At 40.2% G+C, this 27,946-nt stretch overlaps 2 protein-coding genes across 3 annotated transcripts; one reads left to right on the top strand and one right to left on the bottom strand.

The window, feature by feature from the left end:
* The first annotated feature begins 315 nt into the window (after positions 1-315).
* On the top strand, positions 316-4,198 carry LOC308495665 (small ribosomal subunit protein mS39-like). 2 transcript variants are annotated; one of them, XM_081080638.1, is made up of 5 exons: positions 316-479; positions 962-1,110; positions 2,585-2,626; positions 3,109-3,267; positions 3,545-4,198. In XM_081080638.1, exons 1-5 carry the CDS (start codon positions 447-449, stop codon positions 3,621-3,623), a joined length of 462 nt encoding a protein of 153 aa, XP_080936764.1. In that variant the 5' UTR covers positions 316-446; the 3' UTR covers positions 3,624-4,198. The 2 variants fall into 2 exon arrangements, with proteins under 2 accessions (XP_080936764.1, XP_080936765.1); XM_081080639.1 differs by lacking the exons at positions 316-479; positions 962-1,110 and adding an exon at positions 2,066-2,375.
* Positions 4,199-6,676: 2,478 nt separating this feature from the next.
* On the bottom strand, positions 6,677-27,599 carry LOC308495664 (MICOS complex subunit MIC60). The gene is made up of 9 exons (XM_081080637.1): positions 27,435-27,599; positions 23,052-23,155; positions 21,679-21,814; positions 21,010-21,139; positions 16,743-16,757; positions 14,916-15,139; positions 12,761-12,892; positions 11,186-11,315; positions 6,677-10,172 (listed from the first exon to the last, which is right to left on the bottom strand). The coding sequence occupies exons 1-9, from the start codon at positions 27,447-27,449 to the stop codon at positions 9,559-9,561; spliced, it is 1,500 nt and encodes a 499-aa protein (XP_080936763.1). The 5' UTR covers positions 27,450-27,599; the 3' UTR covers positions 6,677-9,558.
* Between the last annotated feature and the right edge of the window lie 347 nt (positions 27,600-27,946).

Here is a 27,946-nt window from a genome sequence, read left to right as displayed (position 1 = left end):
GGCCCATTGCACTTCATTGTCCTATGTTTTGATTAACAAACGTGCTAACGTTGTTTGTGATGAAAACTTCCATTTTTGACAAAAGACCACACGATTCTCACAGGCTGTAACACAGTGTCCTATCTCAGAGCTGGTGGCTGCTCGTAGTGTGTGCTGTGTGACACTTGCCTGGGAGCAGCCACGGCTTTCACTACTTTTTTGTCCATTCTTACTGTGAATCAGCCTACTGGTTTTCTGGAATCCTGACATAAATCTGGACTAGGTAATGTCAGTAACTTATTTTCACTCACTGAAAAATACGGGTAACAACTGACAACAGATAAAGGTCAGCCAGAGAGGGTTGGTTTTACATTACAGTGATCACTTCTCACCACATTCCTGTTTTGTTTCAAGATAGTAAAGAATATGGTCACACTTTTCGCAGTGACCTGAAAGAAGAGATTCTGATGCTCATGGCAAGAGATCGGCATCCAGCAGAGGTAGGGTTGTACTGACACTGAGGTTTCCTTATGATTAGGTGTTTTCTAACCAGTGTATCCTGTGTGTATCACTGCAGGCCCCGTGGGGGTGGTTTCCCTGGTTCCATCTATCATTGTGGAGAATTACGCCATCTAACCCCAGATTTAAATTATACATTGAAACATATCCAGCCATTAGCAGAATACTGTTTCTAAAGTCACTCTCGTTCTTCTAGTCCAACATGAAAATATCCTGACAGTAGCAGCTTGCATTAAAAAAATCTAAAAAGAAAGCCGGTGGTTGGATTTGAAAGATGGGGCTAATCAAATTATTTACCCCAGGGCAGGATGCTTTATTTTTCACTTACTTGTGTGCTATATATGTGATGTGTTCACATGGTGAAATGCATTGCTCAAAAACTTTTAATGGTCCTATGTAGTCTCCTGAACTTAAATTCTCATAAAGTCGTTAGGAAGTTCTGCTAATTCCTAGAGCTTCTCAGCTTCAGGTGGCGTTTGCTGACTGTGCTGCGGATATCAAGTCTACTTACGAAAGCCAGGACGCCAGGCAGACCGCCCCTGACTGGCCAGCGAACGCTCTGAACTGTATAGCGGTCCTGTTCTTACGGGCAGGGAGAAGCCAGGAAGCCTGGTGAGTGACACACACTTGCAAACTGAAAGCATTCGTACTTGGATCTCAGAGAATATTATCCTGGGTAGTAGAGCTTCTCACATTTGGCTGTGTGATGTGTAGTTTATCAGGGGATGAATGAGATAACTCTGGAAACTTCCCCAAAACTGAAAAGCAAACTTTTAGGAGCTGTCTAGTCAGTATACACGTACATGATGTATTTAAGAGAGGACAAGCAAACTTTTGGAAGACCAGTATATATGATTTATTTAAGAGAGGATGTGGTTCAATGGGCTCATTCTCTTTCCGTTAATTACCTTTCTGTTTTCTGTATCTGTGGGCAAGTTACTTGTCTGTCCACTTAAATAAGACAAAGTGATCAAAGAATCTTTGAAAATGTTTTGGATGTTTAGGTTATTTGGGTGTTTCATTTGTGGGTGTTCCACCACCACCCACCTTAGAATATGGGCTGTGTACTTGGACTTCTGGAAACAGGCATTTACCTGAAAGGAGTAAACATGGCCTTGAGTAGAACCTGTCCTTGCTTTGTATTCTAGTTACGTGTTTTCATCAGCTCTTCATTCCACATGCTAATTTTTACTGTTTGATTGTGAATGGAGACTTTATGCATATTCATTTTTCCCAAAGCAGAGGAGTCAGTAAAACAGTACTTTGTAGGGGTCCTCCCAGTTGGGTGGTTCTGCTGTGTGTTGCACTGGATATAAATGTTCGTTCTTGGAGTCAGTAAGTGGGGAATACTGGTGCGTGGCTTCTTTAGCACAAAAAAAGTAACTTAATTTGCACACGATTGTCAGTCCAAAATGGCTGTTCACTGTCTCCCAGAAAAGCTGATGATGTGTTGCTGCCTCACCTGGTCTCAGGAGTATGAAGCACACACGTGACCTGCTACGCTGCCAGTGACAGAAACGTGATGTTGACTTTGTTAACTCGGGCAGGTCGAGACTCGTTATGAATCAGGCTGTGATGATTGGCGCAGGGGTACGGACCTCAGCTAAGTCATGGGAGCTGAGTGTGTGTGTTTCCCCTCTGTCCTGCATGTGGCAGGATGGTGGTGAGCACATACACGAGACTGAAGCCTTACTCTGAGCCTGCTCTTCATAACGTAAGTGTAGGACGCACTGAACTCACACTGGGAGGTGGGAGAGGACAGCGATCGTGCTGTCTCCCAGCTGCCCATGCGACTCACTCCATCCCTGGAAGACGGAAGTGATCGTCTTCAAGAGGATGTCCCCAGCACGTCTCAACACTGGCAGCGAGTCAGATGTGTCTGTGAAACTTACGTACATACGTGAAGTTTGGGAGGAGGGAGGTGACTGTGACGTAAGGATGGCTGGGAGCCGGCTGGCATCTTCAGGGGCTTCTGCTGTCGTTAGGAGGGACACTTAATCTCTGAGTCCCGGGACCAGCTGTGCTCGTCTGGTTGCCTTCTGCTCTGTTAGCATACATAATCTTTCTCTTATCTCGTCCTGAACAGGAAGATGTTGGGGCTTTTCAGGAAGCATAATAAGATCCCAAGGTAAGTTGAAGTTAACAGGCCTGCCTGGGTACATCCTGAATTACCTCCGTGGGCTTAACTCTTACTGTGGGGTGATGGCACTTTCCTCAGCCACTGCGGGGACAGTCTTCTGATAGGCACGCAGGTGGACCATTGCGCCCTCCGTCTCGGGCACCCACGGCAGACGCTGACTTATCTGTGTCAGTGATCACAGCTCCGGGGACCCATGAATAGACCTGTGCCGCCTAGCGAACCGTGTGCGTTATCTGGCCAAGTTAGACTTCATGGGACTTTGCCTCCAAAGCTACGGTTGAGGATTTTATGATGGAACTTTCTATTAGGTTGTTGCAAAAGTAACTGTGGTTTAAAAGGTTAAAAATTACAAAAACTGTGATTACTTTTGCACCAACCTAATAAAATGCTAGCTGTTGCAAGTAAATCTTGGACGGAGTAGGGTTTGGGGGTTTAGTTGGGGAATGTTGACATTTGCTTTTCTTTTACAGAAATGAGTTGCTGAATGAGTTTATGGACAGCGCAAAAGCCTCCAACAGCCCTGCCCAGGCCATTGAGATCGTGAAGCTGGCGGGTGCCTTCAGCTTGCCTGTCTGTGAGGGCCTCACCCGGAGACTCATGGCTGACTTTGCCATCAGCCAGGAACAAAAGTAAGTACTTGGCTCCTGTCTCGTCACCAGGAAGGACTGTTCTAAAAATGGAGCACATTTGCATCTGCCCTTACTACCCCCTGAATGTCCTTCATTCTTTGTAAAAAAGTCAGGATGTGTTACTGATTTAACAATTCATTGAGCGTACAAGTCAGGGAGGCATATCGCTGTGGCTCTTGGAACCTTTTCCTTTGTGAATGTAATTTAGTGAAGCTGCAGAATTCCCTATCCCCATGCCTGGATTGCAGTGTAACGTTCCAGTTTATTTTCCTTACAGGGAAGCCCTGGGAAACCTAGCTGCATTGACCAGTGACAGCAGCAGTGACAGCGACAGTGACATCAATGAAGGCAAATAAAAGTGGCCAATCAGGAGCAGCTGGGGCCTGGCTGGCATAGCCACTCTAATTCCACTTGAGAACTGAGATTTTACTACTTAACCAGGGTAAGAATGAAACAAGAATGCCGAGTTGGCGAACTTTGAAATGCAGTTGATACAGCACTGACTTGTTCAGGTTAAATTCCTAATCCGATACTGAACTAAACCGCCCATTCAGGGCTTAAAGCGAAGCAGCACTACCGTGTGGTCGCCTTGGGCACACACTGCGAGCTGCACAGGCCCGGCAGAGCATACGCTCAGCACGTGCACGTTCGCCTGTCAGCTGTCGCCGGGTGGCTCACCCTCCCGGTGGGAACCTCAGCCTGTTGGCTGCTGCTGTGTCGCTGCTGCTACTTCCTCAACCTTAGAAACGGTGTCGAAGGGAGGTTTTCATAGTTACGTCACAGTTGATACTGGGTCAGTAGTATCCCAATGTCAGGGACATGTAGATGGGAAAAAATTGCACATCTTATAATCAATTAAGTGACAATGGCAGGAGTTTAGGCTGCACAATTGGGAAAATGAAGGCTGTAAATAAATACTGTAATTAATGTCCGTGTGTGTGCGTTTTATTATTTCTGTATAGCCTTTGCCGTGGCCTTCCCACGAGACTTGGGACTTGCACAGGTGTTTGTCTCCCTCTTCATTTCGTCTGGCACCTTTCATGGTGCTAAACGTATGAAGCAGCCTCAGTGAGGGCTTGTCATGACCAAGGATTGAAATGTCCTCTGGGCATGATTGTGTATTGCTGGTAACAAGTTGATCAAGAACCTCTACTTCGAGCATTTCTCTCTCACCACCGTGACTTTCAAATGGTACTGGAAGCTGACAGGAACTTGGGGTTTGTGGGAGCGTTCTGCACGGGGCTTCCACCACATCCGAGTCTGATTTACTGAGGCCCCAGGAGTCCTCGCACATAAACACGGTCATCCTTACCTGCCAGGTCTGGCATCTGGGGGCTCCTGGACCGATGTCTGTTACACGTGTCTATTCCCATCTCCATTTATCATCCTCTGTATGCCAGGAACCATTCACAGGTCCTAGAATGTCAGAGTTTAAGACATCTAACTGAGGGACAAAGGAAGGGGGATTATAGTAGTTAACTACTCAGATACTGCTCCATTAGCTCCTCAACGTCAAAGCAAATGAGCAAAAGACAGATTGGGCCCATTAGCCTTTGACCTTGGCTTACAACTTCCAAGGAGACCCAGGCTGCCAGAAGCTTGTTCCCTCAGCCTCTTTCCTCTAGTTCTTTGGCACCTTGGCCAAGTGCTCACTGAGAAGTGGGCTACTTCTCCCCTTTCCAAGCCCTCCCGGAGCCGTCACCACAGTGCTCTGCAGCTACAAAGTTGATGACCAGGCCATGTGGCCTGGTGTCATGTGCATTTGTAGTGCAAAGCGGGTGACGTGAAGCTCGGTGGTTTTATCTTTGCTACAGGATTCCAAACCCCACTCTTGGCAAATAACTGCTTTGAATTTTTCAGAAAAAAGGTATATAGGAATGGTTTCCATTCTTTTTAAACGTTTATTTCACTGACTAGTGAAATATTAACCTCTAAAAGTTAAAAGATGTTTTTCTACACCATAGTTAGTAACCTACCAGTTTTTGCTTAGATTCCTAGCTTTCTCAATTTGCTGTCTATTCCTCATAACTGTCACTTTAATACAACTCAAGTACTGCATCCGTAACGGCACTTACTAACACGAGTGGCTTCCTGGTGATGCAGTGAGGCCCCTCATTTGCAAGACCTCTCAGAACAGTCAACAATTCTTAGCTGATGTTCATATGAGAAACATTTACAACCTAAACCCAGTTTAACATTTTAAACGAGGAGAAAGGTTTGAGTTATTAGGTTGGTGCAAAAGTAATTGCTGCTTTTGCAATTATTTTTAACCTTTTAAACCACAATTCAGATCCAATTAAGACCAGCATCAAGGTTTGAAAAGCTTTGGGGCACTGAAAGGGGATGTAGTGCTGCGCTGACGCCCCAGCTGAGGCAGCAGCAGCAATGGCATATAAAGCAGCCACCGTAAAAATAAAGATCAGAAAATGGCGCTTTGTAAGTCGGGGACACGGTAATGAAACTAGTTTTGAGAAACTTAAAAGGAATAGGAGAAACCAGAGCATCAGAAGTGAAAACGGGAGTCAAGACTCCTGGAATGAGAAGGTAAAGGGAAGAGGCGTGTGTGCAGTAACCAGTGTTGCCACACAGATGACTCAAGTATGGAAATCAGATGCTATCATGTTTCCGGTTCAACAAAACATTTGAGGGCTTGTCTATATGGCCTTTATTATGCCGAGTTTCTGCACAGCAAAAGAAACCATCAACAAAACAGAGGTAACCAACCGAATGGGAGAAGATATTTGCAAACAACACCTCCAATAAGGAACTAATATCCAAAATATATAAAGAATTCATACAACAACAAAAAAACAATCCAATTAAAATGGGCTTTAGCAACACATCTACTGGGGGAAAAAGGGGCAGAGAACCTGAACAGATACTTCTCCCAAGACAACCAACCAACAGATGTATGAAAAGATGCTCAACTTTACTAGCTATTGGGGAAATGCAAATCAAAACCACAATGAGATACCACCTCACACCTCTTAGAACGGCTATCATCAACAAGCCAAGTATAACAAGTGTTGGAGAGGTTGTGGAGAAACAGGAACTCTCATACACTGTTGGTGGGAATGTAAATGGGTATAGCCATTATGGAAAACAATATGGAGGATCCTCAAAAAATTACGAATAGAATTAACATACAACGCAGCAATCCCTCCTCTGGATATCTACCAAAAAATCTTTAAACATCCGTAAAAATATGTGTACTCCTATGTTCACTGCAGCATTATTCACAGTGGCCAAAACATGGAAACCAAAGTGTGCTTTGATAGACTGGATAAAGATGTGGTGTATATACACAATGGAGTATAACTGAGCCATTAAGATGAAATACTGTCATTTGTGACAACATGGATGGATCTTGAGATTATCATGCTTAGCAAAGTCAGACAAAAAGTGGAGAACCATGATTTCACTCATATGAAGGATATAAAACTGAAAGCAACAAAAGAACAAGACAAAGAAACAAATACTCATAGACACAGAAAACAGTTTAGTGGTTACCAGATGGTAAGGGGGGGGTTGTGATAAAAGAGGGAAAAAGGGGTCAAATATATGGTGATGGAAGAACTGACTCTAGGTGGTGAGCACACAGTGTGATATATAATGATGTATTATAGAATTGTACACTTGAAACTTACATAATTTTACTAACCAATTTTACCCCAATAAATTTAATAAAAATTAAAAACACATTGAGACAACCTCAGCAAGACAGAAATGACTTGGCTTCATGCTCAAGTCAGGAGTGGCAGAGGTGTAACTTGCCACTTGCAGTTTAAATAAAAATGTGCTGAAGAGAAGCTCCCTGGCCTGACTGCCCAGGCCTATGTACAACCTTACTCCGACCTTGGCTCTTTGGATTCCACCTCCTTGAGGTAGAATTGAGGACCCAGGTAAAGGCTCTTTAGGCCCAAGTAAAGGCCCCTTTCACTTAAAGGGTTGCAAGTGACCCCTGAGGATGATTATTACTAGCGATGAGGAAGGGAAATCAAGGCCTGGCCAAAGAGTCCCCTTTTCCATATCATCCTATTCTCCAATTTGCGATGGGGGTGGAGAAGTTCGCTGAAGGAAAATTGAAAGCTTCATTATTTTGATTTACAGAGCGAAAATAAACCACTCCATGTTGCTTACTTCTCAGCTCAGATAATCACATTAGAAGGAAGTTATTCCCAACTCCCAGAGAAATTTAGATTTCCTTATCATCTATAATATTTTATACATTTCATGAGTAAAACAAATTACAGTCACTTCTAATATGACAAGTCGGTATGTAGTCAGCTGTGCAAGTTAATATATTTTGCAATTTCATGCGTTTCCAAAGGGGCGAAAGGCAGAATTGAAAAGAACCTCTTATCTTCTAGTACGAACTAAACAGCCCTCAGGTGCTAAGAGTGCCTCTACCTGCAGGAATTAAAGACATTACACAAAGCATGTGTCAAGTGGGGCGGCCTGCAGGTCTCAGCTCCCACTCCCCACATAAGAACACAGGATATGGTGAGACCAAAAAGGAACACCCACGGAGCCACAGAGCGGGGAGTCATACCACTATGTTCTCGTTGGTGGCTGGGTTGGAGACACAGGGAGCAAACATCTGCCAGTACCCCAAACAAGGGGTTTTCCTGTCCCTCAGCCCCGCTGGTGGCCGGGCGAGACATACACAGGAAGTAGGATCCACACCATCCGCAGTCTGCCGTCCGCTTTTCTGCCTGCCAACCAACCAACCAACATAGCCACGGCAGTCTTATCAATGGCCAATGGCTAACCGGTTACAGCTGATGGCCAACTAGCCGCAGCTGACGGCCAACTAGCTGCAGCTGACAGCCATCTACTACCCAAGCCAGCACCTTTCCACGGGAGGCCGAGAGTCTGGAAACTGCTCTCTGGGACTCTGTCCCCACAGCATGTGTTCCAATCAGGGAAAACTAAATGTTGTTTTATTGCATTAAAAATCCACTTAGGAGGAACATAAGGAATATCAACATCAACCCAGGCCAAAAGGGACCAACAGATTCCCCAAATCAAAGGACCAGGTCGAGCATCATGCAAACTTGAATGTACCAACCCAAACTCAGGGGCTGGCACACACTTGCAGAAATTTAACAGAACTCCCCTCCCTTTTTTTTCATGATTTGCAGATATGTTGCTCAAACAAGAGTGCCTCCTCAATAATCTTTTTGTGAACACACAAACCCCAACAAAAAATTACAATTTGGGGGGAAAAACAGTATTATAACAGCAAAAAATAAAGGGGAGGAATTTGTTAATGTTTACACAATACAGCAATTGTCCTAATCTTCAGAGACGTGAACTGGGTAAGAAAGTTCTCTGGGTTTTGTAGCAATCAGTTTAAGTATACCACAAAATTATTCATGCCCTTTTAAGATCCCCCTTTAATGAAGAGATTCACAGTTCTGGTACCAGAAAGGAGCAAGGCACATCACCAGTATTTCCGAACTGAGCCATGACCCATTTTGAGGGTTGAATTAATTTGTGAGTAGAGACCAACTTTTTTTTTAATGCTACAGACCAGAAAGCAGTGCATCACAAGCAGAAAGGGGAAGCAGAGGTTCTAGAAACTCATGTATACATGTGTGTACTGGGTCCCGTGTGTGTGTGCGTGTTCCCAATATAAAATACAATTTTTTCCTGTAGCAGCAATCAAAGAAGTTGGGATACATACTATTTCCAGTGCCCTTCAATCACTAGAATGACATGTCTCCAATGATTAATACGTTGGCATTTTGGCTTATCCCTCGCCCTTGAGTGTGACCTGCAGGAATCAGTTCACCAGAACCTTCAGAGCCAAGAACAAGCCTTGGTTGGACTTTTGGGATGCAATTCACAGCCTGGAAACTGTGTGCAGGACTTCCTGCTTCTGTTGCTGCTTCTTAAGGAATTTTTCTATACACACAATGAACTTGAAATGGCACTTTTTGAAAAGGGATAAGCTACTCAGTTTTCATCTTTTGTTTTATTCAGTTTGCTCCAAGGGCTAAATCAATAATAATTAGGGATCACAAACATTATTTTGATTGGCTCACAAGCCTGATCAGTAAAACCTGAAAAACTAAAATGTTACACAAGTTGCAAAGAAAGTACTCCTGGAGTTCACCGACATGATAGCAAGTGGAAATAACGTTAAGTGCAACAGGTGTTAACATTTAGAATGGTATTTATAACCTGCTCCTTTCTAGACAATTCTGGGACCCTGTTGCAAACCCTGCATGTATTACTGCTGACTTCCTTTGACAAGAAATAGGATTGTACGAGACTTCCTAGGCCTTACTCGGGCTGCACTTGAGTGGTTCCTATTCCTACAGCACTGGCGTAGGCTGTCAGGATGTCCACTATCTGTTTAGTTTCTAGGGTCATCCGGGCTTCCTTCAGCCAGTCCTGCGCCACTCGTCTGGACTCCCCTTTCAGCTGATTAACAAACTTTGCTGCCAGCTCCAGCTCACCATGCTCAATGCAATAGGAGGCATACGACAGTAACTTAAACGTGTTTGTATCCTCGGGGCAGAACTCCACCGGTGGCTTCAGTTGCTGAGGCGGGAAGAGGAGCAGGGACTGCAAGTAGGAGAGGAAGTACTGGTATAAGCTATTCCTGGTTTCATCGATCATTGCTACCCTTCGGGCCAGTTTTTGGACAGCATAGAAACGGACTCTAAGGGTCTCTTCACTGTACACCCCACGGGTCAGGGACTCTGGAGGGAGAGCTGCGGTTAGAGCTTGGGCAAATTCACTATCAGAACAGCTGGCTCTGATGGCCTCAACTGCATGGCCCAGGGGAACGGTGGGCAGGTCCGCAGATGCTGTCTTCAGGCTGTACTTTAATGCCTCCACCGAGAGCCAGAGCTGGTGGGCTTTTCTGGCCTCCTCTTCAGCGACTGCATGACCTATAAACAAAAGAGAGACGACCATTTTCTTTCCACCTGACTTCATGTCCTCTCACACATCCAGAGAACTGATGTACCTTCAGCAAGCTAACTCCACACATATGGAAGATAGAGCCTCTTCCACCCCATCCCACCATTTGTTTCTGGCAAGTTCTTTTCTCGCTGGCCTCTTCAAAGGAGGCAACAAGCCACGACATAATTTGATGAGGACTTGTTTTTCCTAAAGCCTTGGAGAAAACTAGGAGGCTGTATGTGCACAAGCACAACTCAGTCTTCCGTCTCTTCCTGGGATAGCTAGGACAATGCATGACATCTAATTCAGATATATTTACCTGTAGAAATGTTTAAGAAGGAAACATGATATTTAAATTAGACTAAGACTTATGCTAAGGCCCTCAGATACTTCCGGAAAAAGGATGCAAGATTTCTAATAAACTTAACGGACTAATGGATCTTGAAATTTCATGAGTACTTAACCTATTTTTGACAAAACAAGATTCCTTAATCCCCCAAAGACACCCATTTTATCAGCATCCTCACTGTGAAGACATTTCCCTTTCATTGTGCCACAATGGAGGCTTCAGTAAACTAGTGTCTGTCTGGTGAGTGGAACCAGTGAATCAGCACCTGCAGACAACCCTCCCACAATGGAGCTGGAGACAGGTCTGCGCAGCCTGGAGGCAGGCGCGGGACCACACAGACCCTTTCCTCCACTCAGGGCATGTGAGATATAACCAAAGTGTGCTGGGGAAACTGCCTCGTAAATGCTGATCTCACGTCTGTCACATGAGGAGTGAAACTTCCAAGTTATTTATATTTTTAGACTTTTTAAATTTCCTCACACAACTCTCTACATTCCAAATTTACTAAATCTGGGGCTAATTTTCTACAAAATGAATACAATTTATTAGAGTGACATCAGCATCTCTATGACCTAATGTCGATCCACATATCCCATTATCCTCACTGGAAGTTGGCTTGAATAAAATTATCTAAGAAATCCATGCGCTCACTCTGAACGGCCTGTTCGATTCCTCTCAGTCGGGCATAGGCAGTATTTATATCCAGAGTAAAGTTGTCAACTTGCTCTTGACTGAGCCGACGAAACTGAAATTCTTGTTCAGAGAGTTTCTCCGATAGGTCCTGAAATAAAACACAGTGTACAGAAAAAAGTGACGCTATCTCAAATGCATGCCACTTGTGGCGACACGAAGACTCCCAGCAACAGCACCTCCACAAGCAAAGAGGGCCTTTAGAATCTCAAAACAGTTGTCATGAAACACCTGTACTACGTAAGATTTCAAAATTTCCTAAAAGTCCTATGTGATGTATGACTTCCTACAAATTTACAAATGGAACCTAACATTAAAGGAAGCAGGCTAGCAGGAAAGGTCATTAAAATGAGAAAATGCCAACTTTAGAAAGTAACTATGCTGCCACACAAACATAATAGATTAAGTTGTATTCAGTGGCGTATATATATATTCATTCTTTTTTTTCTCAGAAAAATACCCATCAAATAGAACTTACAATGCCTTTTCATACGGGCATAAATTTTAATTTTCTGGAAGATTTCCTTACGTGGAAAACCTTATTCTCTTCTTAAGACAAAATACCATATTTCCCTGAAAATAAGACCAGGTCTTATACTGTATTTCCCAGAAAATGAGACCAGGTCTTATATTAATTTTTGCTCTAAAAGATGTTTTAGAGCTTATATTCAGGAGATGTTCTATTTTTTTCATGTACAACAATCTACATTTATTCAGATACAGTCATGTCATCTTCTGGAACATCGTCATAACGTACTAAATGCATCTGTCTGGCTGATGATCTTAACTGGGGCTTATTTTCGGGGTAGGTCTTATTTTTGGGGAAACACGGTAATAAGCTAATATATTATGAATTACTTGCTGAGCAGAAACTAATTATGATTAAAGGTATCCTGATGATTTCTAAACTTAATGTGTCCGGGAAGTTTCCTCAAATATAAAAATCTAAGAACTACCATATAATCCACAGGAGTTTGTGGAGATAAAGTAGTGTCAATTTTCTCATATTGCCCTAGTTATTTTCTTAAAAACAAGTATCAGAGTCTGAGATGTCTGTTTTGTTTACCTGTTTACTGCTGACTGTCTGCCCTGAGCAGCACTGCATCCGAGCACATAGTAGGCACTGCCCGGCACAGGGCTGGCACTTCATAATATCTGTGCACTGATATTATGAATCCATAATATCTATATCCATTCATTCATTAATATTGTGCCAAGTATTATTACCTGCATTCCTGAAACCCCATGTACCAACAACCCTCCCTAAAGTTTTGAAGGCTTCCAACGACCAGGACACAGTACAAAACACATCTGATCGATAACACATAGATACAGCTTTATGTAAAAAGGAGCAATTTTGCCAATATACAAAATGCCCTCTTCACCAAGGGTAGGGACCATTAGAAATCGTTCCCCGTTCTTCCACAGCCTCCGAGGGAATGACGGTCAGCGCGTGTTAACAGGAAAGGAGGACTGTTACTAACGGAAAGTGGAGAGCGGTAGAAGGGCGGATGGCGCTTACCAACAGGTCCTCACCTGTTCAAATTCATGTTTCAGTTCCTGTTCTTGAACCCTGAGGACATCTCGTAAGTGATCCGTGTGGGCGGCAGCCTGTCGGCGAAGCTGGGTTCTCATTTCATTCTCCATGGCATCTCTGACTTCCTCTACCTGCGAAAACACACCCAGTCACGATTAAATCCCAATGCTCCACATGTGTTTTTAGAAAAAGAGAAAAGGCTACTGACAAGGAAAATAGCAGCTTCTTTGTCCTGACCCCATGTGCCATGCATGCAAACACACTTCTACTTCTTATATGAATCAGAAAGCTGAACGTTGCAAGGTGACTCAAACAAGGTCACAAAGCTGTGGCAAAAATCAGAATTCAAACAGGTCCCTCTGGCTCCATAGCACCAGGCTGTTTCCTATATAAAACCAACACTGTCATTTCCGAAACACACACTCCCCCTTGAGAATTAACGAATCCCAGGTCACGGGGGGGGGGGGGGGGTGAATCATTACAAAGACTTGAGATAAAAACAAGGGGGGTAAAAAACAAAAACACAGAAAAATAAATAAATAAAACGACTTGGGATCAAACACCGCCTCATCACAACCCTCTGCGTGACCTTGGGAAAATCATCTTTTCATTTCTCCATTTTATCATCTGTGAATAATGCCTACTGTGAAGAACTGCTAAGAAAATAAATAAATATCTGGAAGTTGCTGAATACAATTTTTTCTAAACAAAGAAAACTGCTTATTTTAAATTTAGATTCAACACGGGCCAAATCAAACCAAAGCTATGAAAAGCATATTATGTCTCACCTAACAATTAGCCATGGGTCATATTATACATTATTTAACACTGGTTACCTGGAATTCATTAACTTACTTATTCTCAGAAACAATAGAATAAGTGAATGAATCCATTCAATCAGTGCAGATATTATGAAGTGCCAGCCCTGTGCCAGGCAATGCCTACTATATGCTAGGATGCAGTGATGCTCAGGGCAGACAGTCAGCAGTAAACAAGTAAACAAAGCAGATCTCTCAGACTGTGATACTTGTTTTTAAGAAAATAACTAGGGCAACATGCGAGTAAGTAATGCAGGGGCTCTACCTGAGATTGAAGGGACAGAAAAGGCCTTGCTGAGGTAATAGCCAAGCTTAGAACTAAGGTTTAAAGACAGGAACCAGAACCATGTACAAGACAGAGCAAAGACCCCAGGGCAAAAGATGTAATCAAGTGTCCCCCCTCCCCCCAAAAATACCAGGGCACCCGGTAAATAAGTAAGGGAAGCCTGGCTCACAGCAAACAGGACTGAGCTCAAGAGGTGTACTTAGAGAGAAACATGCTGAGGGAGGGGCTGGGAGACTGATGAGAGGAAATCAAGAAGTTTGTTTTGAGTACGCTGAGTTTGAAAGGACTACTGACAATCCAGCTGGAAACATCAAGTCGGCCACTGGAGAGGCAACCAAAGCCAAGGCAGATGACGGAGCTAGCAATACAAATGTCTCAGGTGACAGGTAGCAGTTACACTTCAAAGCCATGGGACTGTTAAGAGCACCTGGGGACAGTTTAGATGGATACAGGGTTTCAGAGCCAATGTCAGTGCATGCCAGTATTTGAGAGGCTGAGCAAAGAAGGAGGGTAAGGAAGTGGCCACCAAGGTGAGAGAAAAGCCAGAAGAATGTGGTGTCCTGGCAGATGAGGGAAGGAAAAGTTTCAAGAAGGACCAGTGGTCAACTGTGTAGCTGAGAGGACACAAACTTAAGATGAGTAGTCAGGTTCCCAAATCAGCCTACAGACACCGATTTACTACACGATGTGCTCAGACAGAAGACTAAAGAGCTATTGCATCCATTCTTAATCAACAACTACTTAAAAATATCAGCAGAGAAAAATATACTCAGAATCCAACAGAGATTCTTCCAGCAGCTTTAAGGGGCAGAGGCTCCACTGGATACTAGCAGCTTGTTACTTTCTTACACTTCTGCATCTGCTCAACATAAAGGAACTTTAGTAGATTAATCCTCCCCTAGAACAAAGGCCAAAGCTCCATTCAAGCGGTAGGTTGGCATGACTTACATCTAGCATTTTAAAGTCAGTGACTGCTGGTATTCTCTCTCAAAGTAGATAATCAACTTAGGTTCATTTAAAATGTTAGGCAGTTGTTCTCATTTCCTCTACCTTTCTGTCCTGTTCGGCCTGTATCTCACTCCTGTGATGTTCTAAGGCTTTGGCCACTGCAGAGTCAAATGCCCGCTTTTCTTCCAGCTTTTGCTTCTCCAAGGCTAATGCAATGTGTTGCTTCTCCGTGGCTTTCTGTTCTGCCAGCTCTCTGTTTAGCTGGTCAATGCGACGATGTGCATGAGCCACCAGGGAGTTCAGGTCGTCAGTAGAGAGCTTGTCGGCTACACAGAAACCACATTCAAGTGTTATTATTTCACCACACTTATACATCCACCAGGTAACTTGCTTCAATTGATTACAATTTAACTTTAACAACTGTAAAGAAAAGAGAAGAGAAGCTAACAATTGAAGAGATTTAGATTCTCCAGTGCAATCAGATATTCATAGCTCATGGGTGAACAACTAGGCCGTCTTCAATCCCAAGCAAAGTAATTTTGATAGGCCTTCAAGTTTCAGGAACCCAAATGAGTACTTCTTTTATTCCCCCCTCCCCCAAATTAGTACTTCTAATCTGAACTAATTATAAACTGGCTGAATAACTCACCATAATTTTGCCTCTAAAGACAAAACTTACATATACAATCACTTCTATATTTTTATGTATAATTACGACTAGTCGTAACAGGCATCCAATTAAGGATTCTTTTCTCCCAAAACTCACATCAAATTCTCTGATTTTCCCTTATAAGAGTCTGTACATTTTTTCTTAAACAGATATTATCTAAGACAGTGATATGCAACGAGAGCTGTCCATCAAAATCACTTGTAGAGCTTTAAAAAAACACTCATGCTCAAAGGTTCTCATTTAGGCTTAACCACTCTCTTTCCCCCGTTTCACACTCCAAAAGTATTCTGATATATTACCACTGATTAAGAATTATGGCTCTAACAGCAAAACACAGACTGTGAGAAATACTACATAACAAATGATTCAGTTCTATAATAAATACCGTATTTCCCTGAAATAAGACCTAGCCAGCCAATCAGCTCTAATGCGTCTTTTTGAGCAAATATTAATATAAGACCCAGTCTTATTTTACTGTAAGACCTGGTTTTATTTTACTATTTTACTATTATATTATTTTAATATAAGACTGGGTATAATATGATATGATATACCAGGTCTTACATTAATTTTTACTCCAAAAGACGCATTAGAGCTGACTGTCCGGTTAGGTATTACTTTCAGGGTAACGCGGTAGATTGAAAAGCAAAAAACAAAATACGGATAAGAAATTTAACCGATTAAATTCAACTTGTGTATCTCTTTTGGATATTGATTTGAACAAAATTTGGGATATTTGAACACTGAACATTTGATAACACTAAGGAATTATTGTTTTAGGTGTGATAATGGTATAATGATTGTTTTTTCAAAAAACATGCTGAAAGTTATTTACAAGTAATAGAACATGATATTTGTAATGTGCTTAAAAATAAGCAGTGGGAATAAATGAGACAAAACTAGCCATGTGTTGAAAATTGCTGAAATTGGGTGATAGGTCCATAGGAGTTCATTATAGTTTTCTACCTACTTTGTAATGTTTGAAATTTTACAAAATAAAAAAATATGTACACACACACACACACACACACACACACACACACACCCGCCCCCACAAGTTTCTGATCACTTGGTGAAACACTTTTGTAGATGAGAGAACATGGATGTAAAAAATATCCAAATCAGATTTATCACATGTAACATAATTCTACTTTATATTAGATGGTTTAATATAAGAACCGTAGGCAAAACAAAAAGACTTCAGTCTTTTAAGACTCAAAACAAAAGTCTTTAAACATAAAAGACATATAATGACTCACCTAGGTCAGAAACAGCTACAAAGGAAAAGAAAAACAGTTTGAAAAAAAGGATATACATATTTCAGTTATTAATCATTAATAATTAAATAAGAATATACAAAAGTAAACAAGAAGGAATGAGAAACCAGTAGAAAAAGCATATGTTAATACTGGAAAGCAAAATAATAGAGTTCCTATAATTTAAAAGGATTGTAAGATTCTATAAATAAGGTAAGTTCTAACATTTTAGAAAATAAGAGTCATTGATATTAAAAGTAGTTTTCATTTCCAGGAACTCACCTCTATTTTAGCTAAAACTACCAGCTTTGTTTTTACACAGAAATTATAATTCCATTTGTATTACTTCCGAGAGTATTTCACTTAAGACACAGTCCTGAATGTTCTCAGCACCAGGTTTCTACTAACATTTCAAGTAATTAAAAAACTACTCTTTTTGGAAACCTGAAAACAGTGAACTCACACTAAATATGCATTTAACCTCTCCAAATTAAACTAAGAACCATGACCACCTGATTCGACCGTAAGGAAGAGAGAAATAACATTCTGAATAGTTTGGACGCTCCCCACCATGACCACAAGCACCACTGTGGGAACACGTGACAGGGGAGGGGAACTGCAGCCTGTCTCCTGCCTCTTCTTAACATCCTGGGTCCAACAAGTTCAAAAATGGGTACTTTTCAAACAAAAGGGCTCGTAATTTCAACCACTTAATCTGGTATTCAATCAAAGAAACAGGAATCTGACCCAACGTTGAAGAAAAAACTAGCAAAGATCGACAAGGTCAGAAATAATATGTCGGTCTCACCATGGCACATAAATATGGCTATATCTATAGCGGTCTATAGGCAATAAAGGAAATGTGCCTTGGGAATACTGACAATTTACAACTTGCACCCATTCTCCAATCCTGGCAACAGCCGCATGCACGCTTCCTAATGGCTCTTCCTCCCTTTCCCACAGTGATATCTGCTCTGAACATGGTATTTATCATTCATGTTGTTATACTTCACATGCATGCATCTTTAAACAATATATGGTTGTTTTGCATGTTCTTAAGCTTCACATAAGTGGTATTCTGCTCCATGTATTCTTCTGCCACCTTTTGTTTTTCTTAACACCTGTGTTTGAGAGATACAGTTCTGGTTCATTCGCACTGCAATATGGGATGAACATTGAGCTGTTTCCGATTATTCTGCTCTTACAAACAGTGCTGCTATGAATATTTTTGTGCGTATCTTTAGGCACCCATTTGAGTCTTCTTAACCACATACCTAGCAGTTGAATTGTTGGATCACGGAGTATATACCTAATCAACTTCACTAGAAACTGTAATTTATGGTTCAACAAATCAATTGCTAAATGATACATGTCAGTATCATTCCTATTCTTTATTTTCTGCGCCCCTGGCCCACATACTAGATGGCCCATATCACTTTGCCCTTCGATTACTCCAGTAACTTTTTTTTTTTAATTTTGTGCCAACATGTTTTTGTTTTTTGTTTTTTAATTTATTGGGGGTGACAATTGTTAGTAAAATTACATAGATTTCAGGTGTACTCCAGCAGCTTTTAATCAACTTCCTTGTCCTTAGGTATCCCTCCCTCCACTGTCAATCTTATAAAAATGAATTTTCCTCCTCTTTACAATCATCACTCCTCAAAAACCTGAAAGAGGGTCAGATGCTGCCAATACAAATCAATGAGACAGAAAACAGTGAGGCTAGTGGGTAAGAATAAAATCCTGGCTCCATCCCCAACCTTGGGCAAATTACTTCACCTCTGTGTCTTGGTTTTCTCCTCTATAAAAGGGGTATAATAACACTACTTACCTCATAGGGCTGTCATGAAATTTAAATAAGTTAATACACGTGAAAAAGCACTTAAAACACGATCTAGACATAAAATAATACTCAACAATATTAACTATTATTATATGTTTGACATTGCTCAGCTATGAGAACACAGAAAAAGTATTAGATAAATGATTATTCCCGAGACATTTATAACTTGGGAAAATAAAACGAATAAGAGCACAATAACTGATAACACAAACCAGTACTAACAAGTTTGGAAGAGGTCTTATATGAGTTCAGATTTCAGACGCGAGGATATCTAGTAAGGGCTGGCGTAATCATGGAGCATTTCATTATCTCCAGAGGTTCACAAGAAATCAGTAACAGTGGGAGGAAAACTGTGGCTGTGGGCAGGGGTGGAAGGGAAACTTCATCAGATGTCATTTGTCCGTTATAAATTTTGTATCATGGGAATATATAATCTATTTTAAAAATTAACGAAACAGTAAATGGAGTTTGTACAAAAAAGATAATTCAGAGATTATATGGCAGGGGCCTTTCGCTTTGAACATGCTACATTAAAGAAATGTTTCCAACCTTGGTACTACTGACATTCTGGACCAGATAATTCTTTGTTGTGAGGGGCTGGTCTGTATACTGTGGATGTTCAGCAGCATCTCTGGCTTCTACCTACTACACAGATGCCAGTAGCACTTCCAATGTGGCAAATAAAAATGTCTCCAGACGTTGACAAATGTCCTTCTGGGGGAGCCAACAATGCCTGGGTTGAAAACGACTGTTTTTCTTATTTTCATGTTTTACAGTGGGCATTTTCAAAATCAGCAAAACAAATTTTAAGAAGTTAAAATCTTCTGACGCTGGCATGCAAAAATTAAAAATTAGTAGGCTTTAGCTTAGTGGGAAGATCCAAGACCAGTATTTTAAATGAGAAAATGCAAATTCCTAAGGATAACACTCATAACTAACTCCAAAGACAAAGCCTGTCCTGCCCCTTGAACCTGATTTCAGCCAGTCTACACTCCCTACTACCCACCAGTGTCATATCCATGCCGAGGGCTTATACCTAATGGATATATAACAAACACAAAAACCAGGGAATAACAATTTCCAAAGGACAAAATAAGGTCATGTATTAGAGTGACTTGTGGAGGAAAATGGAAGTGAGAAGGTCTATGGGGTGATACCATGTTTCAGTTGTTACCTCAATGAAGCACAGGCCTTGAGAAACTCTGATGAGAGAAACTACAGAAGTGGCTTAACTGAGCCTGCTCAAGGACAGTCTGTCCATGCTGCCCTCTTCACTAGCTGCTAATCAGCTTAAAGGACAATGTGCAAACAAGTCACTGTTCCCAGACTGAACTTTGTATGTTTCTCCACAATATGCTCATTTATAAATTATGCTCAATATGCTCATATTAATAATATGCTCATATTAATATGCTCATATTAATAAATTATGCTCAATATGCTCATATTGTGCTCAATTATGCACAATATGCTCATTTATAAATCCTTTTATTTTTTGCTTTGACATGAGTCTGGTATCTCCCTTTTAAGTGAGTCAACTACATTAAAAAAACTAACTGAATGTCTGAGTAAGTTTTTGACAGCCTTGACTCCACTTCTTGCAATGAAATCTCCCTAGCTGACCTTTATGCAGGTAAAATTCCTGTACTGGTCTCTATTGCCTCAGCTCCTAAACCAGCAAGGGTTCCATGATGCAACCTTGACACCTTCAGCCTAGAGAGGCCTCTAACACTGATTCTCCACATCCTACCTGATGTTCAGTTTCTAACAGACAATGGCATTTAAACAGTATTTTAACTTGCTGAGACTGATAACCTCTAATTCTTACCACCCTTACAGCATTTTAGGAAAATGTGACTATTCCCTGCAGTTCCGCTGTGTCATTGCTTAATCATTCCAGTTCCCTCAGTCTAAGCTATTCGCAAGGCAACAGCCACACAACCAATTTCCTTTCCACTGCACCGTCCCTGGGTGAATTCTCAACCACAGTGTTGTCACAGAGAAGTCAAAAGGCGTGCCTTAAGTAATTCATTATGAATATTTTTTAAGTACCAAAGGTTTTGAACAAGTTTACATATGTGTAATATTCTAATAGAACTGAGGCTATGTTGTTCTCACTTCGATTCCAAAAAAAAAAAATTTTGTTTTTGAGTAACAGGGACAGACTGGAATCATGGATTATGGAATTAAACACTGGCTGGAACTTGTGTCCACTATGGCTAAAACCATGAGAATACTGTCACAGGTATGCCACCCGTCATGGCTATGACTAAAATAAAATGTTGCAAACACTGTACTGTATGCCAAATGAGATATGCATGCCACAGAGGTTTGCACTAGATGAATGGAGTTGAAGTAAGTTTAGATTAGTTGATCAGTTGTTAAAAAACAAAAACAGAGAAGTGCCAACACTTCAGTTGTACTTACTCCTCCCTTTCCAACCTGGCGAGACTTCTGGAGTAATACTGTCCAGTTCTCGCTTAAAGTCGTCTCGGGCTTGGACCACCAGCTCGTGATACTGAGACACGACCTTAGCCTCAGACTGAGCTGCTTCAACCTGGACAAACACAAGGGATATGTGGTTAAAGTGAACAAAAATACTACATCCCAAAAACCAGTACTTATATTCACTGATTTATTTGTTTGGTTGGGAATATAGAAACAACATACAGAGAGAAATCTAAAGCTCAGAAGAAGTAACATAAGCCTTGTCTTTGTTTCCTTCTAATTCTATTCAAATACTAGGGGTAAGCTCCCTTCCAGCTTACTCTGAGCCCCATCCCTTTCTCTGAGCCACCAGAAACTACCCATACAGATCACAAGTGCAGACAGAAGATTGCCTACAAAATGGAAATTTTCAAAAGTGGTAATAACCACGACCAAAAATGTTACCTATCATAAAAAGTATCAATAATACTGAATGATCCACTTTGTGTCCAAGTTAAGTTTTTAAAATTAGTAACAACTAATATACTTTGCAGGGGAAAACGGAGAGATGGTAGGAATTTTATAATTTTCCTGAATTCTTAAAACCCTTTGACTAAAGGATTATATTTAAAACTAAGAATACTTGTAAAAGACATTTAAAAAACACACCTTGTGGACCACGTTATCCAGATCAACTATCATGTTGTGAAGTTTTCCCTCTGCAGCGGTTATATGAGATTTGGCCCCAGCAACCTCTTCTTTCTTTGCTTTTTCAATTACACTTTTCATCTTCTCTAATTCTTCTCTGGAAACCAATAAAACAAAACAAAGATTTAGCATTATTCCTTGTCAACTTCATTAAAGAGTTTGAAGTCAATACAACATACAACTGTTTATACTCTGTGAAAAAAATATATTTGAAAAACATTATTCAACGCTTTTTCAGTCAGTAGGCAGAAAAGCTTTCCTCGCCAACAACTGAAAACACCTTGGTCAGAAGCTCGATTTACTAGAGTGACCCAGGGAAGTGGCATGGTGTAGAGGAACACAGGCTTCGGAAGCAGGGAGACCTGGAGTCACAACCAGCCTCGCCTCTCCTTTGCTGCACACACTTGTATAACGGATTAGAAGCAGTTCCTGTAAGTACCTGGTACAGTGCCTGCCACATGGAGAGCACTCAATAAACGGCAGCTTTCCAAGGCTTAAGCTGACAGCCCTGACAATGAGAACACATAAAGAAGGCAAAGCGAGGGAGGGAGGAAGCAAGCCAAAGAGCTCACTGAGCAAGCAGCCAGGTGCTGGGGAGCCTCACGATTCAGAATGTTTCACAGGTCGTATGGACTGTAGTCTGCCCACCACAACACACAGGCTCAGAGCCCTGACTCATGATCTAGAGGGATGTGAGCATAATGTCTTAAATCTCCTAAAAGATATGCTGGCTTCCTTAGAAGGCTTTCCTTTCTCTACCAATAATAAATATCTTTAGGAAGAGAGTAAAATTTTGAATGACAAATAACGATTCCACTACGCAACCGAAAACGTTTATTCAAATGTAGATTTCCATCAAAAGAGGGAGATCTTGTACTTGGTTTACTTACTTGATCCTAATTTTAGCCAACTTCCAGAAATCAACTAACTTATTATATGACATAAAACTACTTTAGTAGCTAAGGCAAAGAGATTGTAAGATACTCTCTAAATTCTGACAAAATTGCTCAAACCATTCAAGAAAAATCTTAAATTATGGCAGAATTTCAGTAAATCCGTAGAGATGCTTCACCTAAGCAATAACCAAAGAAAATTGCTTTTTATACAAGATCCCTTATATAGGTTTCTGTCAAATTTATTTTGGGCTAATTATATTTTACTCCCTCTCTCCTTTTTAAATGTGTTTCTGATACCGATACAGATTAAGAACAGGTGGAGAGGGGAGGGAAGATTTTCTCTGCTTCCTCTTTCTATACAGATGCTACAAAGAAAATCCAGACCAAAGAAAGCCACCGGCAGGCCCTAATTACTTGTTAAAGTCCATGAGTAATTACTTGGCTTTGAGAAGGGCATCAGCAGCCTCATCTACTGCCTTTCTGCGTTCCTTCAATGCACCCTCCACTGTGCGCCACTGAGCTGACTTCTTCTCACCTGCAATCTAAACAAAAAGTTTTCATTACTACATTTTTAGGGGTGATTGCTTCATAAGGTATATAAATGTCTACTGTACACCTGAAACTAATATAATATTGTATGTCAACTGTAATTGGAAAATAAGTTAATTTTTAAAATAAAAAAGGACCCAATTCCCATCAACATCAAAAAAAGTTTTAATTATGTAAAGATGAATAACTGCTATTATTGTAATAGGACAGAACAATATGACCAAACGCAGAAACAAGTGACATTAAATTCAAAGATAAAAAGTTATATATAATAATTATCCAGAGCAGGAACTCTTAATGTAATGTTCCTATTTACAATGTTAGGTTAGGCTCAAAGAAATCCATGAATCATCTCCCATCAACAGCCCCCTCCCACATCAAAATTGTAAAAGATTGTTGTTTCTATGCACATGGGCATTTTACAAGGAAAGATGATATTTCGATTAGATTATTAAAAGGAGATATGAAGCATAAAAAGTTAGTAAGAACAGTAACTTTTCATGAATTATGTTTGTTGACTAAATCATTCTTCAGAGAAGCAGGTACTTAACATTTTCTTAACTACTGGCCTGTCTATCAAAATCATAATTTAAGGATAAGTAGAAAGTGTACACATTTGTAGGGCCCTTACTTCTCCAAAACATTATCCCAAAGAATGACCTCCTATAATTTGCACGGTGAAAATTAACTAATGTCAACACCCCCCACAAAGATAAATTTTATAGAATGTGAAATACACACACACACACACACACACACACACACACACACATATAAAGTTTACATATATAAATAAGTCTCCCTAGAAGACTTTTCCCTAGAAAATTTTCCCTAGAAAATTTCTTAGGCATGTCCAATATGGTTTTGTTCCAGTATTGGAACTGATGGCCACTTCTTCAACTGAGCAGAGTTAGCTCATATTTAGGAAACACATTGTGCCAAAACCCAACCAATAAACCCCACCCAGAACAGTATAATTCACTCAGTGCAGCGAGATGCTCATGCTATGAGACGTAAGAATCCATATCCCGAAGGCACAGCGGAGTCCAGCTCCATCCTCCCCACATTGTGCACTGTCTACACAATGAGTGGAATGTTATTAGGAACTCTCTATTTTAAATTATTTTTAAATTAACAATTTTAAGTGATTTTTTCTCTCCTCCTTTTGCTAAGTGCATATAGTTTAAAGTTTAGATACGAAGCAAAGCTACCTTATGGTTTATCTTGCAAGTACACTGTGCTAGAACTCTGGAGGTGAACAGGAACATTCTAAATTATCAATGTATAAAAATACTTTTGTGAACACACGATGGGATTTATAGATGATGTAATACAGAATTGTACACCTGAAATCTATGTAATTTTACTAACAATTGTCACTCCAATAAACTTTAATTAAAAAAAAAAAAAGAAGTTTACATAGATCATCTACGCAGGTCACCTTTCATGCAGAAAAGAGAAATGTTACCCTAAGGACAGTTGTTTACAAATTCAAATTTGTAACAAAATGATTAATAAATATTCTAAAAAAAAATACTTTTATCTAGGAAAGTTCAATAATTATATTTCGAATTACCCAAAGAGGGCACTGCAGGGGCCGTTGCACATTCAGAACATGACTGTCATCTCAGTAAAGAGTCCTGGGCCACAGATGCCCAACCTGTATCTTCCCTTGTTAGAAATACAAGTGATTCTGCCTCTGCCATCTTGGACCTGCTGCTCTGGGAGGAAGGCTCAGCAAAAGTAATGCCTCTGGTTTGGGTCATTCAGAACCAATTCTCCACACTGTATTCCCACTGACATCTAGCATGGTCTCGTTTTAAAGGTACCTCTATAGTCAATGGAAAGTTGAAAGAAGCAAGTCCCTTATGGCAGGGTTAAACTTGCCACTGGACCACTGTGGCAATCTGAGGAAGCTTCTCGGAATACTAGTTTTAAATGCTTAAAATGAAAGGACAAGATTACAAAGGAACCCAATTACGTTGAAATATGGTCATAAAATAGGTATTTTTTAATGCTCTGAAACAGAAACCAAGACCTAGTGGTAGGACTAATAAATACCCTAATTAAGAAGTAGTAAAGAACATAAATGATATTTCAGGAGATTTGCAAGTACTACAATGTGATATGAAAATACCCGTGCTTTCTACTGGTGACATAATTACAGGTCCTGCTAACTACTGCAGTTTGTTGCTAATATTCTTAAGTGAAGGAAAAGATTTTGAGGCTAGGGAAAATAAAGATGTTTTCCATCCTAGTTCAACAAGCCCCAGAAGTCTATCCACAGAACTAATTCCAGGATTAAGAATTCCAGTTTTCAGAGGAAATTTTTGGTACTTTTCTTCTATCTTTTTATCGCATGCTTTTTGTTTTTATATTCTACGTAAATTGTTGCCAAGTGACAAAGCATATTATTTTTATGGTGTGAATAATGAGACGATGTTTCAGTGAATTGCCACCTTAGCGATCTTGAAAAAAAAAAAAAAACACATTAAGAAAGGATGCTAGGTTGGGTCGTATCTGTATCTTGCTATGTATAACAAATTTTCCAAGACTCTATAGTATGCTATTAGAAAACCTGGTATTGTGTTAAGAACTCTTTATAACTAACCCAAAAATACTTATAAATCATGTAAGTGTTAACGACATATCTGGAGGCCAAAATGTCTCTCTTTGTTAAAGACTGTCCTGCTTACAGAGGCCCAAGGATAAGCTATCCTGTAAAAGACACTAGATTTCTCTACAATCAAGCCAAGTCCAACTGTTTGCAAACACCGCTTTGATACAGTAATTCAGCATGTACCAGAGACCCTGTGCATCTGCAGCTTCCTTTGCTTTTACTAGAAAAAACAGAAGTGGGGATCCATTTCAACATTTCAAAACCTGTGTTCATACAGTTTTCTGACTATTTGGGAACACTAGCTAATACACCCTAGTCTAGTTAACTGCCACTATAAGGTGTTCTTTAGGTGGAAAATCTGGATTGCAATAGATTTCATACTGGCTAATCCACATGCACTACATATTGTGTGTTCCCTGGGAAGAGGCAATGCCCTCTTATGCAGCCTTCCACCAACGTAGTATCGGATATTTAAAGCTTCAAATCAGTGCCCTTCTGAAAGATATTGGTCCACTTGGGTTCAAATCCAACTTCCTGATGCCATGCAATTTCCAGTCTTCCCTCAACTGTACAACCAGCCTACTAAATATTCTCTGTGTGGTTTCCACTTTCCTGAATGAACTGTGACTGAAATTTTTTTTTTGACTTTGAATAAAACAATTATCTTTAAGTTTTCAAAGGTTGCAGTTTTTGGTTATTTACACCAAAGGTCTAACTTACCTTTTTTGTGATATACATATGACTAAAACACTGTGAAGTGTGTTTAAATTTTTTAAAAACTACACAGTTGTGGTGACAAAGTAACTTTACTGATTATGCATGATCCTGATCCATGCAATTTATAGTTTATTTATTTTGTTCTTTTTTTCGGGGGGGAATAACTGAAGTTTATTTTATTAAGTCTCCAATTTATATAGGGCATCTCTCCATTCATTTAGGCCTTTTAAAATTAATTAATTATTAGTTTCGGGTATACAAAACAACATAATTAGACATTTATGTCCCTCACAAAGTGATAACCCCCATTCCACTACCCCTCTGACATCGTATATAACTGTTACAATACCATTGACTATATTCCTTATGCTGTACTTTATATCCTGTGACTATACATACAGTTTTTTGTATTTTGTTCTTTGTCAAGATATATTTTTCAGTATATGCGCTGCCAAAGCGAGCACAAAGATATATTTTTATAGACTGAATTATGAAGGAAAATTTGGGTCCCAGTATTACATTTTTAAATCAGTGTAATTACTTTATTCTTTGAAGTATTCAATCCAAGTTAAATAATCAGCATAAGCATGTAAAATAGCTGGAGTTTTAGGGTACATAGGATCTCTCTGTATTACTTCTTACAATTGCATGTCAATCTAAAAGTATCTCAAAATAAAAAATTTTTAAAAATGGTTGGCGATTTAAAAGCAAAAAACAGAAAGCGAATACATTTAAGCTCTATTAACACATGGAGGCAAATCTGAATTCTTGTACCGTATCATTGTTGTGAGATAAAATACATGTAAAATTCATGAAAAAGAACATGTTTTCTAAAGACCATTACTTTTGATTCTCTTCCCTTAGTGAGAGAAAGCCCATGCTAGGAGGAAGAACTGCTTCTTAACTGCTACCTGTCTAACCGCCCTTTGGCTCACCTCCGAGTTGTCCATGGCCGCTTTCAGTATGCTGGAGTGGGCGCTGACGGCCTGGATGGCGGCGTTCTGCGCTACGATGGCCTGCTGAGTGATGCCGGCAGTGTGGCTCAGAGCCTCTTCTAAGCTCTTGGCTAGGGCTGAATAAAAAGAACCATTACAAAGCAGATCCCTCCCCAAACATGACTTTATTTTAAACCTTCACTCTTCTCCTACTGCATTTTCCACCGCATTTCCCCCAGTGTTAAAACAACAAAAAACGCACACATTTAGAGACTCAAAGTTTCATGTAAAAGTATGATAAAATATTAATAATTATTGAATCTGGATGATACCGTGTTTCCCCAAAAATAAGATCTAGCTGGTCAATCAGCTCTAATGTGTCTTTTGAGCAAAAATTAATATAAGTAAAACAATAATTTTATTATTTTATAATAATAAATATATTATATATTATAAAAATTTTATAGTAAAATAAGACCGGCTCTTATGTTAATTTTTGCTCCAAAAGATGC

Source organism: Rhinolophus hipposideros, assembly GCF_964194185.1.
Source record: "Rhinolophus hipposideros genome assembly, contig: HAP1_SCAFFOLD_529, whole genome shotgun sequence".
Lineage (NCBI taxonomy): Eukaryota > Metazoa > Chordata > Mammalia > Chiroptera > Rhinolophidae > Rhinolophus > Rhinolophus hipposideros.
This window is presented reverse-complemented; position numbering and strand designations above follow the sequence as displayed.

Coding starts and splice junctions, on each gene's coding strand:
- LOC308495665 (XM_081080638.1), top strand. CDS start 447: ATGCTCATGGCAAGAGATCGGCATCCAGCAGAG. Junction 480..961: donor GAGATCGGCATCCAGCAGAG/GTAGGGTTGTAC, acceptor AGAGCTTCTCAG/CTTCAGGTGGCGTTTGCTGA. Junction 1,111..2,584: donor GGGAGAAGCCAGGAAGCCTG/GTGAGTGACACA, acceptor CGTCCTGAACAG/GAAGATGTTGGGGCTTTTCA.
- LOC308495664 (XM_081080637.1), bottom strand. Junction 21,140..21,678: donor TGGATAACGTGGTCCACAAG/GTGTGTTTTTTA, acceptor GTGTTTGTCCAG/GTTGAAGCAGCTCAGTCTGA. Junction 12,893..14,915: donor AGGCCGAACAGGACAGAAAG/GTAGAGGAAATG, acceptor GTGTTTTCGCAG/GTAGAGGAAGTCAGAGATGC.